Genomic DNA, 17,205 nt, shown 5'->3' on the forward strand with positions numbered 1-17,205 from the left:
CTGAGGCACTGCTGCTTTAGAGTCATCTGAAATTCACTATTACACCCCTCTAGGGGTGATGGGTTTTGCTGCAGGGCAACTGCCAGGTTGTGGCCCTCATACAAACCTATTTAAATGGAAGCTGACCAGGGAAAGAACCCGAACAAAAGTAAAAAAGGGACAGGCAGCAGTCAAGCATGATCAAATACAAGGATAAAGTCCATAACCAAATAAACAGGAATTTAGGCACACTGGATTTGAAGGCACTTGAGGACACAGGGTCATTGAAGGCACAGACTGCATTGGCTACTGGAGACAGTGGGGTAAGAGAAATGTACAGTGTTAAATGGGAGCACTGAGATGCTAAAAAACACAGGAACACTGAGGTTAGGGTTTCTTGCAGCACAAGGGTGCTGGGAACACAGGAGTGAGAAAATAACAGTCACTGGAGACCCCAAGGTGCAGAGATCACTGGAGGCTCCAAGGTGCAGGGATCACTGGAAGCACTGGGGTTACAGAAATGCTTGGAATAAAGGAACTGGAAGCCATTGCCACTCTGAACCATTGAACCAGGGGTCTTCAGCTAGGCACACAACATGTTGCTCCAGCACCGAAAGACGGTCTGAGCACATTTTAAATAGAGAATAAGATAGTGGCTAAACAGGAAGTGGCCTTACACCAAGCTAAATTAATCAGCAGGTGAAATGCAGACACACCATTCCAGTGCAAGACCAGACCTTATGTTTGTAGAACTACAAGTGACAGAATAGCCTTGCTGTTGATCTGTGGACCCACAAGTATTAGATCAGCTGCAAAGCTGATTTGTGACAGTGACTATATGCTGCCAGAGAGCTGAATTAAAGTGAACCCTGCATGAGAAAAGCATAGATGCTTTTTCAAATAATCTTAAAAAGGTAAATACCTCTGCATGTTAAAATACATGTACCTGTGAATGTCATTAAAAAACTGAAGCCTAATTGAGCAGTAGGACATTTTTTGTAATAAGAAGCTGTGGAAATGTGACATTCATAATATGAAAGTTCTACTTCTGTTCAAAATACTTAAAGTGAAATGAAGTGTGCCACCAGTCACCTGAACAACATTAGTTCGGAACGCACACAAATCTGCAACAGAATAAATTCAATGGAAGAAAGAATATATGCTCCTCTGGGGACAACTATACAAGGTAACATTCACATGGGTCAATAGTTTGTTGTGTTCAGAGTTGCCTAAAGGACTCCTGAATTTAACTGCTCTCTGTATTATGGCCACAAACTGGCTGGTTAGCTGCAGACAGCTCATATGAGGCCAGAAACTTTGAAGAAATGTCATCCCTGGACTGCTCGAATGAGAGGTTACGTGCAAAAAGCTGTGGCCCGGCCATTGATTTGTAGAGTCCAAATCTGAAAGGCCACATTTGGGCGGAACTTTGCATACAGAAACAAAACTATGCCTCACCGCGTGAAATGCCGAGTTGCGCATGCGCGGTGATGTGACACACGCAACGACATGACGTCACTGGACGGCTCCAATCACAAAGCTGTTTGGCACCAGTGGCGATCATGGGGGGATAAACACCAGCTCACAGGCAGTGTCTATCTGTGGTGGAGGACAAGAGAACACACATGCAGGGAGACATCTTCAGGTTAGGAAGCAATCATTTAGACATAGAGGAGAATATTGAAGCTCTGAGGGAGTTATGTTGCAGGCGATTCAAGCATACGTTTCTGTTATACAGGGACACATGCATGTAGCTGTAAACCTTGGGATCCAAACAAATCTATGGGGGATTGGCCTATCGATACCCGAGTAAACACATTGGATGGGATCTGTATTGAGATGTACCCTAAGGTAGGTACAGTGATTGCATCAATATAGACAGGTTAATTGGCATAGAGCAGTGATGGCAAACCTTGGCACCCCAGATGTTTTGGAACTACATTTCTTATGATGCTTTTGCACTCTGCAGTATAAAAGAGTATCATGGGAAATGTAGTTCGAAAACATCTGGGGTGCCAAGGTTTGCCATCACTGGCATAGAGGCATTCAGGATTAATACATTCAGGACTAACAAGGGGACACTTTGTCTATTTGCCCCCCCCCCCCTCACCTTTTTCCCCTCCATATATAGGGGAATTTGAAGTACATACCGAGTAGAACTGCGGTTCATAGACTCCCTCCTGCATATCATGCTGTATTACGACCAAGCCATTAAAACAATACTCCAAATAAAGGAGAACCTTAAGGTATGTAAAGTGGTTAAACATATGGGTCATTGGGATCAAATATACTATAAAAAACATATTTTAGCATTAATAAAATTTCACTTAATATAGGTGAAGAAGGCACGAGTGTGCAGTAACAAGTGTCCTTACTCTATTTCTTCACAAAAATACCAGGTAAAATAGCTTATATCATAACATGTATATATAAAAACACATGTGAACATGAGTGAGATATTGAACTGGATAACATGTCTAATTAGGGGAACGCTTATGCAGGTCCAGCCATATAACTAATGGACAGGAGTGAGGCGCTAGACCTCTGTGTCCACCCCAGACATAGGCGACACCTTGTGCATGCAAGTGCTGACTGTGATAAAACTCATAGAAATTGTTGGAAAAAAAAAAAGTTGTACATTGTACGAACATATTTGTTTAAGATTACTAGATTGTGATACACCTGCTGTTGATCCTGAAGAAGCATATCGCGAAACGCGTCGACCAGCAACAAGGAAAATTCACCTCAATCATTGGATATAATGAGTATAGGTGTTCACAGTGATATTATTAGCAATATCATATGAGCTTGATATGCATTTTAAATAGTTTTCCTAGGGCGCTTATTGTTGTTTTTTACATCTAATAAAAGATAATATTTTACAAATAGATTAAGTCTGTCTCATGTTAGTGCCACTAAAATCCACCATAGCAGGATTGTGTATTGCATTTTTTTGTTAGTATATTATTCACATAGGTCAATAGCCTGTTCAGAGTTTGCTAAAGGACTCCTCTGGATGTAGCTGCTCTCTGTATTATGGACACAAACTGGCTGGTTAGCTGCAGAGAGCTTGTATGAGGCCAAAAACTTTGAAGAAATGTCATTCCTGGACTGCTCACATGAGAGGTTACGTGCAAAAAGCTGTGGCCCCTGCCATTGATTTGTAGAGTCCAAATCGGACAGGCGATACTGACAGCTTCTGCTTCCAGCACACACTGTGTGCATGCAGCTTTGAGATTCACCGGAAATAATCCGAATTCTTGCCAGTCGCTGCCCAATTGAATGTAGCCTAAAGGTGTAATTTCCCTTAACTCTCTGTCCAGCTGACACCCAGGGTAACCAGAGCAAATAGAAAATGTGAATCTCCACATTGGGAACACAGCAATGAAAACCCAACAAGGGTTGTAACCATTCCCTACTATATCCAAATCCTAAATCCATCTGTTGGTTATAGATACACTTTACACGGTACATGGTGTGAAAAGCAAAAAGCCTTCCTGGAAAGTAAGGGCTGTATGTATTGCAGAATTTCATACCTCTTTGAAACTGATCTGGAAGGATTGCTGAAAAGGGTTCCCGCTGATTGTTCCAAGGGTGAAAGATGCCAGGACACTTGTTATCTCCCCCTGAGCTGTGTAAATTATGGAGTAACTTCCCTACAGAGAAGAAAATGTCAAAGTGATCAGACCAAAATGAAAATCAGATAACACATTTCAACACTACTTCACTGAGCAAGAATCAGAATTTACTATGTATTAGAGTTGTGGGCCAGATCAAAACAGAACTATGTGTTTTAGGTTATCGAAAAAGGAAATATGCATACAAATGTAAATTTTATGAAATTTAAACACATAAATGTAATTTACTACTCCATTAACCACTTTACCTCCGCTCACATGGAGGCTACTGTGGCAAAGTGCCGCGATCCCGTCCAGCGACGTAGACCTACGTCGCTGGACTCCGCCCCTTGTGGGCGGCGCTCGCGCGCCGCCGGAGGCTCGCTCCCGCTGTGTTCATTCACAGCGGGAGTCGGGCCAGCGGAGGAGCAGCGGCGATTGCCGCTGCTCTGCCCCGATCGTCGGGGATCGAGTCTGGAGATCCGCCCGCTGTGTGTAAACACAGCGGGCGGATCTCCATAGTGACACGGACTGACAGATCGGAGTGTTCAGCATAGCTGGACATCCGATCTGTCCTTCTGTCACACAGTCACCCCCCCCCCCACACGTCAGTAAGCACCAGGTATACATTAACCCCTCCCTCTCCAATAAAATTAACCCCTTCCCTGCCAGTGTCATTTTTACAGTAACAGTGCATATATATAGCACTGATTACTGTAGAAATGTCACTGGTACCCCCAAAAGTGTCAAAAATGTCAGTCAAGGGTCCGATCTGTCCGCCGCAATGTCGCAGTCCCGCAAAAAAAAAAAAAAAAAAAAATCGCAGATCACCGCCATTACGCGTTAAAAAAAAAAAACACCAAAAATGACAGAAATCTTTCCCTTAGTTAGTAAACGCAATAACTTTTGCGCAAACCAATCAAAATACGCTTATTGCGATTTTTTTTACTAAACATAGGTAGCAGAAAACAAATTGGCCAAAAATGTAAAAAAAATTTGATTTTTACATTTTTTTTGGGGGGAATTTCATATAAAAAAAATGTGAAAAATATTGTTATTTTTTCAAAATAAACGCTCTTTTTTTGTTTATAGCGCAAAAAGTAAAAATCGCACAGGTGATCAAATACCACCAAAAGAAAGCTCTGTTTGTGGGAAAAAAAGGACGTAAATTTCGTTTGGGTACGGCGTCGCACGACCGCGCAATTGTCAGTTAAAGTCGCACAGCGCCGAATCGCAAAAAGTGGCCTGGACGGAAGACAGCAAAATCCTCCGGTGGTAAAGTGGTTAAAAGGTGCAGAGGTTCAATTAATATTGCATGCTCGAATATCTAAAAAAAAAAACTTTAATATGGTTTTAGAGTGGAAATAAAGTGTTACTAAACCCACAACAGTAAAATCAGTGTTTATGCAGTAAAGCAGGCTTGTCATACTTACTGTGGAACCTAAGGGGTTAATCCTCTTCATTGTACACTGCTCAAAAAAAATTAAAGGAACGCTTTTTATTCAGAGCATAGCAAGTCAATTAAACTCCCGGGGTATTGATCTGGTCAGGTGATTAGCAAAGGGGGTTGTTAATCAGTTTCAGCTGGTTTGGTGTTCATTTAATTTACAGGTGCACTAGATGGGCAACAATGAGACAACATGGTTTTACAGGTGACATTTCTTTTACTACTCATCTTTTCTGACTGTTTTTCACTAGTTTTGCATTTGGCTAGGGCAAGTGTCACCACTGGTAGCATGAGGTAATACCTGGACCCTATAGAGGTTGCACAGGCAGTCAAACTCCTCTAGGATGGCATATCAATATGTGCCATTGCCATAATGTTTCCTGTATCTCCCAGCACAGTCTCAAGAGCATGGAGGAGATTCCAGGAGATAGGCAGTTACTCTAGAGCTAGACAGGGCCATAGAAGGTCCATAACCCATTAGCAGGACCGGTATCTGCTCCTTTGGGCAAGGAGGAACAGAATGAGCACTGCCAGAGCCCTACAAAATTACCTCCAGCAGGCCACTAGTGTGAATGTCTCTGACAAAACAATCAGAAACAGACTTTATGAGGGTGACATAAGGGCCCGACGTCCTCTAATGGGTCCTGTGCTCACTGCCCAATTGGCATTTGCCATTGAACACCAGAATTGGTAGGTCCGCCACTGGCAACCTGTGCTTTTCACAGAGGAGATCAGATTCACCCTGAGCACATGTGACAGACGCGAAAGGGTCTGGAGAAGCCATGGAGAACGTTATGCTGCCTATAACATTGTTCAACATGACCGGTTTGGTGGTGGATCAGTGATGGTCTGGGGAGGCAAATCCATGGAGAGTTGCACAGACCTCTACAGGCTAGATAATGGCACCCTGTCTGCCTTTGAGACATTATGTTTTAGTCCATCTGACACCGCCAGGTTGCACCTCTGTCTGTTCAGGAGCTCAGTGATACTCTGGTCCAGATCTGGGAGAAAATACCCCAGGACACCATCCGTCATCTCATTAGGAGCATGCCCGGACATTGTCAGGCATGCATACAAGCATTTGGGGGCAATATAAACTACGGAGTACCATTTTGAGTTGCTGCAATGAAATTTCAGCACAATGGACTAGCCTGCTGCATCACTTTTTCACTGATTTTCGGGGTGTCTTTGAATTCAGCCCTCTGTAGGTTAATAATTTTCATTTTCATCAAAGGATGTGACATCCTTTCCTTCCTAACACATTACCCAGTTCATATCAGTATATTTTCCCCATTGAGATCGGATATGTTCCTTTAATTTTTTGGAGCAGTGTATATAAAGGCTGTGTGATCCGGTCTCTCTGATCCTCCTTCTTTAAATGACTCCAAACCACCTCGATAGAACAGAGCCTAAGGAGTCAGGCTGCACACGCTCAGTTTGGTGTGTATTGCTAGAGAGTTTTTCTTTTTTCTTGGGAGAGTGCATGTGATCAGAAAAGGGCCAATCAGCACTGTCCAGACAGAGGATCAGGGGAGAATGAAAACTCCTCCTACAAGCTTTACTAGAAACTGATACAAGTCACAAGACTGCTATTTACTGATGATGAGAAAAAGGTATTTAGCAGTTTATATTTACTAAAATAATTGCATTTCCATGTTCTGTGTACTGTGGGAGACCAGATCTAGTAAATGCAGATTATGGGTTTAGTAACACTTTAAATTCTCTCAGTCAACATTAAACTATTTTAATCCTTTTGCTGCTAACATTAGCAAATAGATAGGAAGGTATATTATATTTGTTGGTTTTACTTTTTTTTTTTTTACAGTCCTTTCTGGTTTCTGGCCTAAGCCAAAATTAGATCATATATCCCAGGAGTCTTCATGGGCATTTTCTTTTCTTTCATTTGGAGGAGGGGCTCTCAGCTAAGCAAGTCCTCTTGCATGCATGCCTAAACTAAATGCAGAGAGATTCCAGGAAGTAAATTCTACATGAATCATCTGCCCTTACTCAAGATGGCCACAGCTAAAAATACTAGGTGGATGGGTGTTGGGGGAGGGAGATTCAAAGTGATTTCTCAACAAATAATACATAGAGACATAGATGGATGGGTAATTTTGTTCTGAATATTTAAGATGAATTAAATAGCTTTTCAGTTTGTGTTGCTCAAGTATTAAGTTCTGCTTTAAGGATGGAAACCAGGGACAACCTTAGGAACGAATGACTGACAAGGGCAAAGCACCACTTTATCTCGGTGAATCATCAACTAAGGTGAATGACAAGACAAAGCTGCCAGCTCTGACACCCTGCGTGCAGAAGTAATCACCACCAAGAAGGCTACCTTCTGGGACAATGTAAGCAGAGGAATCTCGCAAATATTTTTGAAAGGCTGAAAGGCTGTTTCTGAAGAACCGACAACACCAAATTGAGATCCCACGGGGGTAACGGATACCGCACAGGGGGAGCCAAGTGGCGAACGCCCTGAACAAAGGTGCGAACCAATGAATGCGTACAATGAATGCGTAGCCAAAGGACATTGAAAGAAAAAATCGCCAGGTTATTGATGGTACCAAAGGCCAGGCACTGTTCCACACCTCTTTAGAGGAATGCCAAAATTCGAGCCACCGAAAAGGAACAGGGAGAAACCCTCACGCCACGCAATGTACGACTTCCAAACACGATGGCAAATCTCCCTAGAGGTAGATTTTCTGGCTTTTAACAGCGTGGGGATCACAGAGTCAGACAACCACCTATCCTCCAGCACCTGGCTTTCAAAAGCCAAGCCGTTAAACCAGGGACTGTAAAGCAGGATGGAAGATCAGCCCTTGAGCCAATAGGTCTTCTTTGAGAGGGAGTCACCAAGGGACATTGGCGACCAGCCATACTAGATCTGCTTACCAAGACTAGCGAGGCCAGTCTGGGGCCACTAAGATGACCAGAATTACTTCTGCCTCGATCCTTCGCAGAAGTCTTGGCAGAGGTTTTAGAGGGGGAAAGAGGTATACAAGATGGTACTGGCCCCAAGGAGCCACCAGTGCATTTGTGGCAACGACCAGAGGATCCAGAGACCTTGCCACGAATTTCTGCACTTTCCTGTTGAGACAAGAGGCCAACAGGTTCATCTCAGGCGACATAGCTGATGAAACCTCTCCGGATGAAGTGACCATTCTCCCTGGTCCAACGTCTGTCGACTGCACAGCAGAGAGGACTGGAACAAAACATTCCGCCCATCTTAGAATACCGGCTACTTCCCGAGCCACAAGGACACTATTTGTGCCCCCTTGGTGATTGACATATGCCACGGCCATGGCATTGTCCGATTGAATCCGTGCCAGACACCCCTGAAGACGAACTGTAAAATGGGTCAGACAGTCTGTTTGCCAGAAGTTCCAGTACATTGATCAGTAAAGTCTGGGACTCCTCCAGAGTCCAAACCCCCTGAGCACAATTCATGCCCAAGACACCTCCCCACCCAGAAAGGTTGGCATCTGTAGTGACCACTGTCCAGTACAGGGGGAGAATGGATTTTCCCTGTCGAAGAACCGAAGAGTGAAGCCACCAAATCAGGAACGCCCTTGTACCTGGGCTCAGCAGAATCAGATTGTCTAGAGACTGTGGATTCTTGTCCCACTTGGCAAGAATCTCTCTCTGCAGAGGTTTCTTGTGGAACTGTGCAAACGAAACCGCTTAGAAGGTAGGACACCAACAGGCCCAGCACCCGCATGCCAGTCCTGAGAGATGACAAACTGCTGGAAAACGAAAGTCGAATGGCATCCTGCAGCTTCTGGAGCTTGTCCAGCAGAAGAAACACCATGGCTGAAGCAGAGTCCAGAGTCAAACCCAGATAGTCCAACTTGGTGGGCGGAATCAGAACAGACTTTTGAAAATTCAATGTCCAACCGAACTCCTGCAGAGTCCGTACGGTGATGTCCAGGTTGCCCTTTAGAGCAGTCACAGACTCTGCTCGCAGAAGAAGATTGTCCAGGTACCCCAGTACTACAATCCCCCACTATTGCAATAATAACACCAGGGCTAACACTTTCGCAAATACCCGAGGAGCTGAGGCGAGACCAAAGGGTAACGCTACAAATTGATAATGCTCCTCACCCACAGCAAAGCGGAGGAAGCGCTAATGCCCGACATAGAGGCCAGAAGATCCCCTTGATGAAGGGATGCCACTACTGTACGAATGGACTATCCATTTGTGGCTTGAGGTCCAGGATTGGATGAACTTTGCATTCCTTCCTGGGAACTATAAACTGGTTAAAATAAAAACCGTGAAAACGTTCTGAGTTTGGAACCGGTACAACCACCCTTTGCAGTAGCAAATCTTGTACCGCCCTGAAGAGACCACAGAAGAGGTCTGGGGACAAACGCAGGTTAGAAGGAAAAAACCTCTGAAGTATAAGACCGAAATTCGATCTTGGAGCCAGACCGAATCAGCTCGTGGACCCAACGGTTTTGAATCAGGCAAAAAAAGCAAAGACGTCCCCCCACTCCAGATACGAGTGAGGGTGCCCCTTCAGGCAGAAGAGTGCTTATCTGCAGGTCTGGAAGGACCTACTCTTGGCTTACCTTTCCAGGACCTCTTGGAACCTCCCGAAACAGTCCTAACAGATTTGGATCCTTTGTCTTGAGACCTGGGGAATGAAAAAGCCTCTTATGAGCCAAGGAAACAGGACCACGTCTGCGACGAGACTCCTTGTCCCTGGAAGCCTGTGGGAGAAGAGCACTCTTCCCTCCGGTCTTCCCTGGATGAAATCATTAAGGGACTTACAGAACAGGCGATCCCCCACAAAGGGGAAATCCGATAAGGCCTTCTTGGAAGCCTGGTCTGTAGAACAGCATTTCAGCCATATCACGCGTCGAAGGACCATTGTTGCCACAGACAGCCTAGAAACAAGGAGAGCCGCATCCAGAGAGGGCAGCACAAATAAACTGTAACCCCTGGACCAACTGGTCCGCCAGCCCCGCAAAGGCAGGGGGAAGCTGTTCCCCCTCCAGATCCTGGCGCAAAAGCTAAGCCCACTCCATCAAGGTCTGGGACACCAAGACAATGGCAAACACCAGCCTAAAGAACTGAACCGGCCATAGCAAACGTGCCAGGAAAAGGTCTCTGCTTTGCTATCAAACGGGTCCTTAAAAGCTGCAGACTCCTGCACCGGAATTAGAGTGGATTTGTTTAGCCTGGAAACCTGAGAATCCACCACAGGTGGGACTGTCCACTTTAACAGGGACTCGTCAAAGGGGTACCGTCTAGCGAAAGGCTTAGGTACCGCCATATTGCGTTTAGGGCAAGCCCACTGACTCGCAACAATTTTGTCAAAATAGGCGGGAAAAAGTAAAACCTTTGCCACTTTTGAGAAAATTCGGGTACCGAAGTTGACCGGCGCCTCCGACGCAGCCGCATCCTCCATTTTTAAAGTTTCCCACACTGATACAATCAATGCATCCACCAGCGCTTACTCATGCGCGGCTGTAGTAGACCAGGAATCATCCTGCCGATCAGAGCACTCGGGGTGAGAGGACGCAGACCCAGCAGGGTGACTCACTTCCGCAGTGGCCAGATCAGTCTCAGAATCTGATTAGATGCTTTTTGCTGGTCCGTTTTTTGCAGGATCATATCAACCTTGGACACCAAGGACACCAGAGCCATTGCAGACAGGGTGGACTGGGACCCAGAAGGGCCGCCGTCTCTGCAAAGGGGATCAGGTGGTTTAATTTGCTCCAGGGACTCCATGGTTAACTAGGGAACCACACAGGCAAAGTGAGAAAAAAAACACTGTTAAGTGAAACACAGCCCCACAGGTCCCAGCAACAGAAGCCGCTGCTATAGCAGAGAGATTAGGTGAAAAAATATCCTATAGCTTTTTTTTTTTTTTTTTTTTTTTTTAATTCATTTAAAAAGAAAATAGAAGGATTTACAACTGTTTGATAATCGGACAAGCTTAAAAGATACCAACACATAAGCACATATAAATGTCTACTGATTTACAATCTGAGTATGCAATGTCCATAGTGATTCAGCAAACTGTCAGGTCAAATGTCCATAGACATACATTAGCTCAGTGCTATAACTCCAGTTGGGTAGGTAAGGAAAAGCTATGACCTATGTTAAAACTGTTCTCTTTCTTTTGGGAGGGTAGGGGGAACAGATTGTAAAGATGGGAAAGGGGGGGGGGGCAATAAAGAAAGAACTAAAAGACAATATATGGGATAGTCACGTGAGAGTCACGTGAGGGGCACATCGGTGGTGTCTCCAATGCAATCCATCTGTCTAGGTATTGGTATGCAGGAGTTATGAGACTGTATGGTTGTGATTTTCTGGTTGACTCCGGGTTGCAGTATCCTTGAAAAAGGTCAAGGGCATCCAAGTGCAGAAGTATTTTTTTTCTTGATTTCTCAAAGCCAATCCTGATATTCTGATGCATCACTGTGTCTTAGCTCTTTTTTTTCCCTACATTACTGGTAAACATGCTATAGCTGCAGTTAGAAGATGTTTGAGTGTTAGAGAAGGGGCTTTTTGTAATTCTTTAATGGTAAAGATGTATAGTAAATTAGGTAGTTTGATGTTTTGTCCACAAGGGAAACCCCTATCTAGGTTTCAGTAGTGGTTTTTATTGTATTCCACAACTTCTGCAGTTTGGGACAGTCCCAGGATATTTGAAGGAATGCGCCCTCTGCTCACAGCAGTGCCAGCTTAGTTGGTAGACCTGAGGGTATAGCCAATGTAGCCTCGATGGCGTTCTATTCCAATATGTCAAAAATTTGTATCCACTCCCTTGATATTTGTGAAAAGAATGAAAGGACATTTCTCAGTGGAAGAGTAGAATGGAAGATGTGGGTCCACTCCTTATTAGGAACTTTTTCATAGAAGACCCAAAACTATTAACCCCCACAGCACTGGAAGTCCAGACAGGAGAAGAGGAAGGGGCCTTGTGGTGAAGATTTCTCCAAGATCCACCTGCCTGCACGATGTGGAACATCCTTCATTTACAGGTAAGTTTTCTCACTAAATCTATAGAGAATGTTCTTTGGCTTTAAGAAGTAGCAGTTTTAATAAGCAGCATACAGCTGCACCTTGCAAGTTATGACACAAAATTAGAGTACTGTGTAATCATGTGAGAAGGATTGCTATTGCATGCAACTACAAGCTCCTGGTGTAGCTTTTTTCATAGGAAGTCACGTTTTCCATCTGTCTACCAATTAGTTACTACTACTCCTAATGATTAATCACTAGCAATTTTGGTGCTTCGATTTAGCGGCTTAAAATCTCCTGTGTACCTCCAGTCTAATGATGAGACATTTTATCACTTAACTTACGTTTCTTAAACTTAAGATTTCACATCTAAACCCTTCATCTCCCCTACTGAATAAGAACTGAATGGAACAGATGTCAGTGTCTCAACATCTGTGCCTGTTCAGTTTGTGCCTACTCTTACACAGCGGAGAGATGATGGCACTAGGGGCAGTCAGTTTACATCGGGCTATCTCCAATCCATAACGTTTAGGTCTGGAAAAACAGAAAAGGACCCATTCCAGATTCAGAAGTAAAATGGCGTAAATGGACATGCACCTTTCAATGGACCTTGCAATCAGGTCAACCCGAAAAAACAGCCAGGCGGCCCTAATATGAATGTCATAGCTGGTTAAAATTTAGTAATAATTGATATATTAGCAGAGCAGAAAGCAATGAAAGACAGAAATTATGATAAAGAAAAAAAAAAGAAAAAAAAAAAAAGGAGTACTAGCCATGAAATATTCATGTAGCAGTTTTCCTAATCCAAAAGCTAACTCTAGTTCTTTACCATGTATAATGCTATCATGTCAATACATGAAGAGAAATATAAATATGAATTGTTAGGTTTCTGGGCGGCAGCAAGGGCACTGTGTACCACATATGGTAGACATGCCCAAGAACACATTGATTCTCAATTCGGATTTTTAATCTCATCTACTAAGTAACAGGGGGGTCAATATTGTAAAAATTGCTTAGATAGCATTGTTTAAACGGTCTTTCGGACAAGATACCCAAATACTTATGCACCCTCATTCTTATTATCCTCTTAGCCGCAAAAATGACGATATCCTGGGTGTGGAAATCATGAATGTTAGACTGTGTTGTCACTAAAAACATATATCATGGATCATGCTCCATGAAAAATGGGTAAGCAGAAATTTACCAATTTTCTGAACAATTTTCTTGTTCTTTCTGGGTAATGTAGTCCTACATAGACTCGTTTGTATTTATATGGCTCTCCTAAACCCATTAGTTAGCTGGAAAAAGGAGTGCCCAAGCCCATAATTGACATTGGGCATGTTCTGAAAAACGTCACGCATCCCCGCCCCCCCCCCCCCTCCTCCAGGTTACATCATCTTGCTGGCACTCTGTCAGATTGTTTACTTCTGCTGCAAATTTGGATGAGAGTGGCCGGCTTCCTCTCTCCTTGCAGCAGTAGAAATGGTTTGGCAGGTTATCCAGTGGATGTTTCCCATGTAGATGACCCTGTATCTTTTATTTATGCGAGTGGTCAATTTGGATTTTGTTTAATAAATGTTTTATAAATACCTCACCTAGAGGCGCTTTTCTCCTTTCTCTTAAAAATTGTTAAGCATCCTGAGGGACAAGCAAGCTAAAATTTAATAGGTTGGGGTCTTCCTTGGCTTAAATATTCAGTAGCCCACATAGCGATGGAGTGTGGGTGGGTACGGGTCAACGGGAGTGATGCCAGACACTTCTCTTTCCTTCACTTTCTTTCATGAGATCGATTGCTATTGCATGCAACTACTTTTTACTCGATGTCTCCGCTGACATCCGCTGCCCCATAGGGGTGCATGGAGCATCCGATCAGGTCCGCCTAAAAAACTGACAGGCGGATCTAATCGGATCGCACATGTGAAAAGGACCATTAGAGTTAACAGAATGGTATAAAACCAGTGATTGCCAGCTCTTGAGAAAGTCTGTTTAAACAAAACATGTTGAGTATATGTACAGTATGTGATGAAATCACATTGGGCAAGTGAAATGTGGAAATGTTCAGGAGATTGCGCAGTGGAAAGAGGCACCAGACAAAACTCTGAACTTGTGTGCACCACACAATAGGAGTTTTATTAATGTTTTCATACATTTTCAATAAAGAGGTAGTTTTACACAATGGAGAAGTGTTTTAGGTTTGTGACGTTATATGGCATTGGTATTGGAAGAACAAATACCCCCAATCCTCAAATTAGGAAACTGACAGTAAGACCAATATTGAGCTGGCGTACAGACATATGCCACTACTCAGAGCGGGCCATGCCTGTGCTGGGATCTGTTATGTATGTGACAGCTTCCAGCACAGAGCGGTTTCACTGGCCCTTTTCAGCTGTTGGCCAGGAAGTGTGGGGGCCTTAGAAACCACTAAAACCATAGTTTCAGGTTCTTTTTTTTTTATACATATTTAATCTTGTTTCTTTAAGTTTTCAACGTAAGAAAGTACAAAAAGAACACTGTACATGATAGACCATAAAGACATAAGTAGGTCAATATAAAAAGTTAACAGAGACCTACCAACGCATGTTAATAGTGTACAATTAGGTAACTGACAACAGCAGTTGTCACACATGACCAGATCCCGGAGGTATTTTCACTCTGAAATAGGGCTGCAACTAACAATTATATTCATAATTGATTAGTTGTCTGATTATTGATTCGATTAATGGGATAAAAATAAAAAATAAAAAACTCAAAAGTGTGGCGTTAAATTTAGTTAAGTAAAGTTTAAAAAAAAAAAAAAAAAAAAAACACAATTTATTTGTGAATATCTCTATGCAGTATAAATGCAAATAACCAGCTAAATAATTAGAAAAAGATATACCTGTGCTTAAATCCCAATAGCTTTTACACGTATTCAAACTATCAGGTGCTAAAGGAGTGTGACCACATATTAACAATACAAATTCTGGAAGGACCCTCTGCACACGGCTTTACAACCTTTCCAGCAAACTATGCAATGAAAAATAGGAATATTTAGTTCACATATATTGCAATACATGTTTGAGCTGACCAACTGCGTCAAAGTAATACCTCTTATGGCCAGTCCTACACTGCTTTGCCACTGCAAATGGTACGATGGACACCATGCCAACCGGGGGCATAGAGACACAAGGTTAGGGAGAGCTACTAGGTTCAGGTCTGGTCACTGACCTGCATTACAACAGAGAAAAGATATTCCTGTACTCAGATCCCAATAGCTTGTACATGCATTTAAACTATCAGGTGCTAAAGGCGTGTGACCACATATTACCACAAAAAAATTCTGGATGGAATATATGTGGACTAAATATCCCTTTTTTTATTGCATAGTTTGCTGGAAAGGGTGTAGCAGTGTGCAGGGGATTTCTTTCAGAATTTGTAGCTATGTGGTGGGGGAACACAATATCTAATCTATTCTAATAACAGACGGAATATTAGATAGATAGAGTATCTCATGGTCTTGGACAAGGTGCTGCAGCTCAGTTTCGGGGTCTTGGAAACCTTCTTATAGCCTAGGCCACCTTTATGTAGAGCAACAATTCTTTTTTTCAGATCCTCAGAGAGTTCTTTGCCATGAGGTGCCATATTGAACTTCCAGTGACCAGTATGAGAGAGTGAGAGCGATAACACCAAATTTAAACACACCTGCTCACCATTCACACCGGAGACCTTGTAACACTAATGAGTCATATGACACCAGGGAAGGAAAATAGATAATAGGGCCTCAGTTTGGACATTTTCACTTAGGGGTGTACGTGTACTCACTTTTATTGCCAGCGGTTTAGACAATAATGACTGTGTGTTGAGTTATTTTGAGGGGACAGCAAATTTACACTGTTATAAAAGCTGTACACGTACTACTACTTTACATTGTAGCAAAGTGTCATTCCTTCAGTGTGGTCACATGAAAAGATATAACAAAATATTTACAAAAATGTGATGGGTGTACTCACTTTTCTGAGATACTGTATGTGTATATATAAATGAAGTCGCAAGCCACAAAGAATTTAGAGAGGTCCAAATTGCACTGATCTGCAGGTTTGAAATCAGGCTGAAGTAGCGCAATTTCAAAGCCACAGAAAACCGGTTCTTCATAATTGTAAAGAAACGATGATAATTTTTCATTAGTCAAAAAAAAAAAAAAAAACTGTCATGACAATAAAAATAAGTATCGGTAATGGATATCGGGGAGTACTTGAGACAAGCACTCATACTTCCTGTTCTGGGGTGCCCTGTCGCCACTTCTTGCTCCTCCTGTATTAAGAGTGCCCCTATAGCAAGCAGCAAAGTATAATATAGAGTTCCCCTATAGCAAGGTATGGGACTACATGTCCCATGAGGCATTGCTCCTCACACATTCACAAGCTTACTGACATATATGGAGGATGTACTGAGCTGTATGTGTGCTGCACTGTGTATACTGACATGTATAGAGGGTGTACTGAGCTGTATTTGTGCTGCACTATCATGTATGGAGGGTGTACTGAGCTGTATGTGTGCTGCACTGTGTATACTGACATGTATGGAGGGTAGGAATGGGCTCGGGCGTGTTCAGGATCCTGCCAACACAGAGACAGGCAGTGAGACAGATCCCGATCTGCAGCTGCACAGATTGGGAAATGTCTCACTGCCTGTGATTGGCTGTCTGCAGTGTCGGCTTCCTGGTGGGATCGGGCAGGTGGGATCCCAAACACGCCCAAACCCATCTCTAATGGAGGGTTACTGAGCAGCATGTGTGCTGCACTGTGTATACTGACATGTATGGAGGGTGTACTGAGCTGTAGGTGTGCTGCACTATGTATACAGACCTTTGTAGAGGGTGTAGTGAGCTGTATGTGTGCCGCACTTTGTATACTGACATGTATTGGGGGGGGGGGGGGGGTACTGAGCTGTATGTGTTTTGCACTCTGTATACTGACATATATGGGGCATAAACTAAGCTGTATGTTTGCTCCGAGTGTATACCGACATGTATGGAGGGTGTGCTGAGCTGTATGTGTGCTGCGCTGTGTATACTGACATGTGTAGGGGATAAACTGTGCTGTATGTGTGCTCCGAGTGTATACTGACATGTATGGATGGTGTGCAGACCTGTATGTGTGCTGCACTGTATTTCCTGATATGTAAACAAATAATGCATTCTGTATGCA

At 43.3% G+C, this 17,205-nt stretch overlaps 1 protein-coding gene across 1 annotated transcript in view; it reads right to left on the minus strand.

Annotated features, from left to right (window-relative positions):
- TCTN1 (tectonic family member 1) overlaps positions 1-17,205 on the minus strand; it is a 92,793-nt gene that overhangs the window by 24,401 nt on the left and 51,187 nt on the right. The window contains exon 9 of the mRNA XM_082243690.1: positions 3,516-3,635. Coding sequence (XP_082099816.1) covers positions 3,516-3,635 — 120 coding nt within the window. The remainder of the gene's footprint in view (positions 1-3,515; positions 3,636-17,205) is intronic.

The sequence above is a fragment of the Pelophylax lessonae genome, assembly GCF_965119305.1.
Source record: "Pelophylax lessonae genome assembly, chromosome: 1".
Classification (NCBI taxonomy): Eukaryota; Metazoa; Chordata; class Amphibia; order Anura; family Ranidae; genus Pelophylax; species Pelophylax lessonae.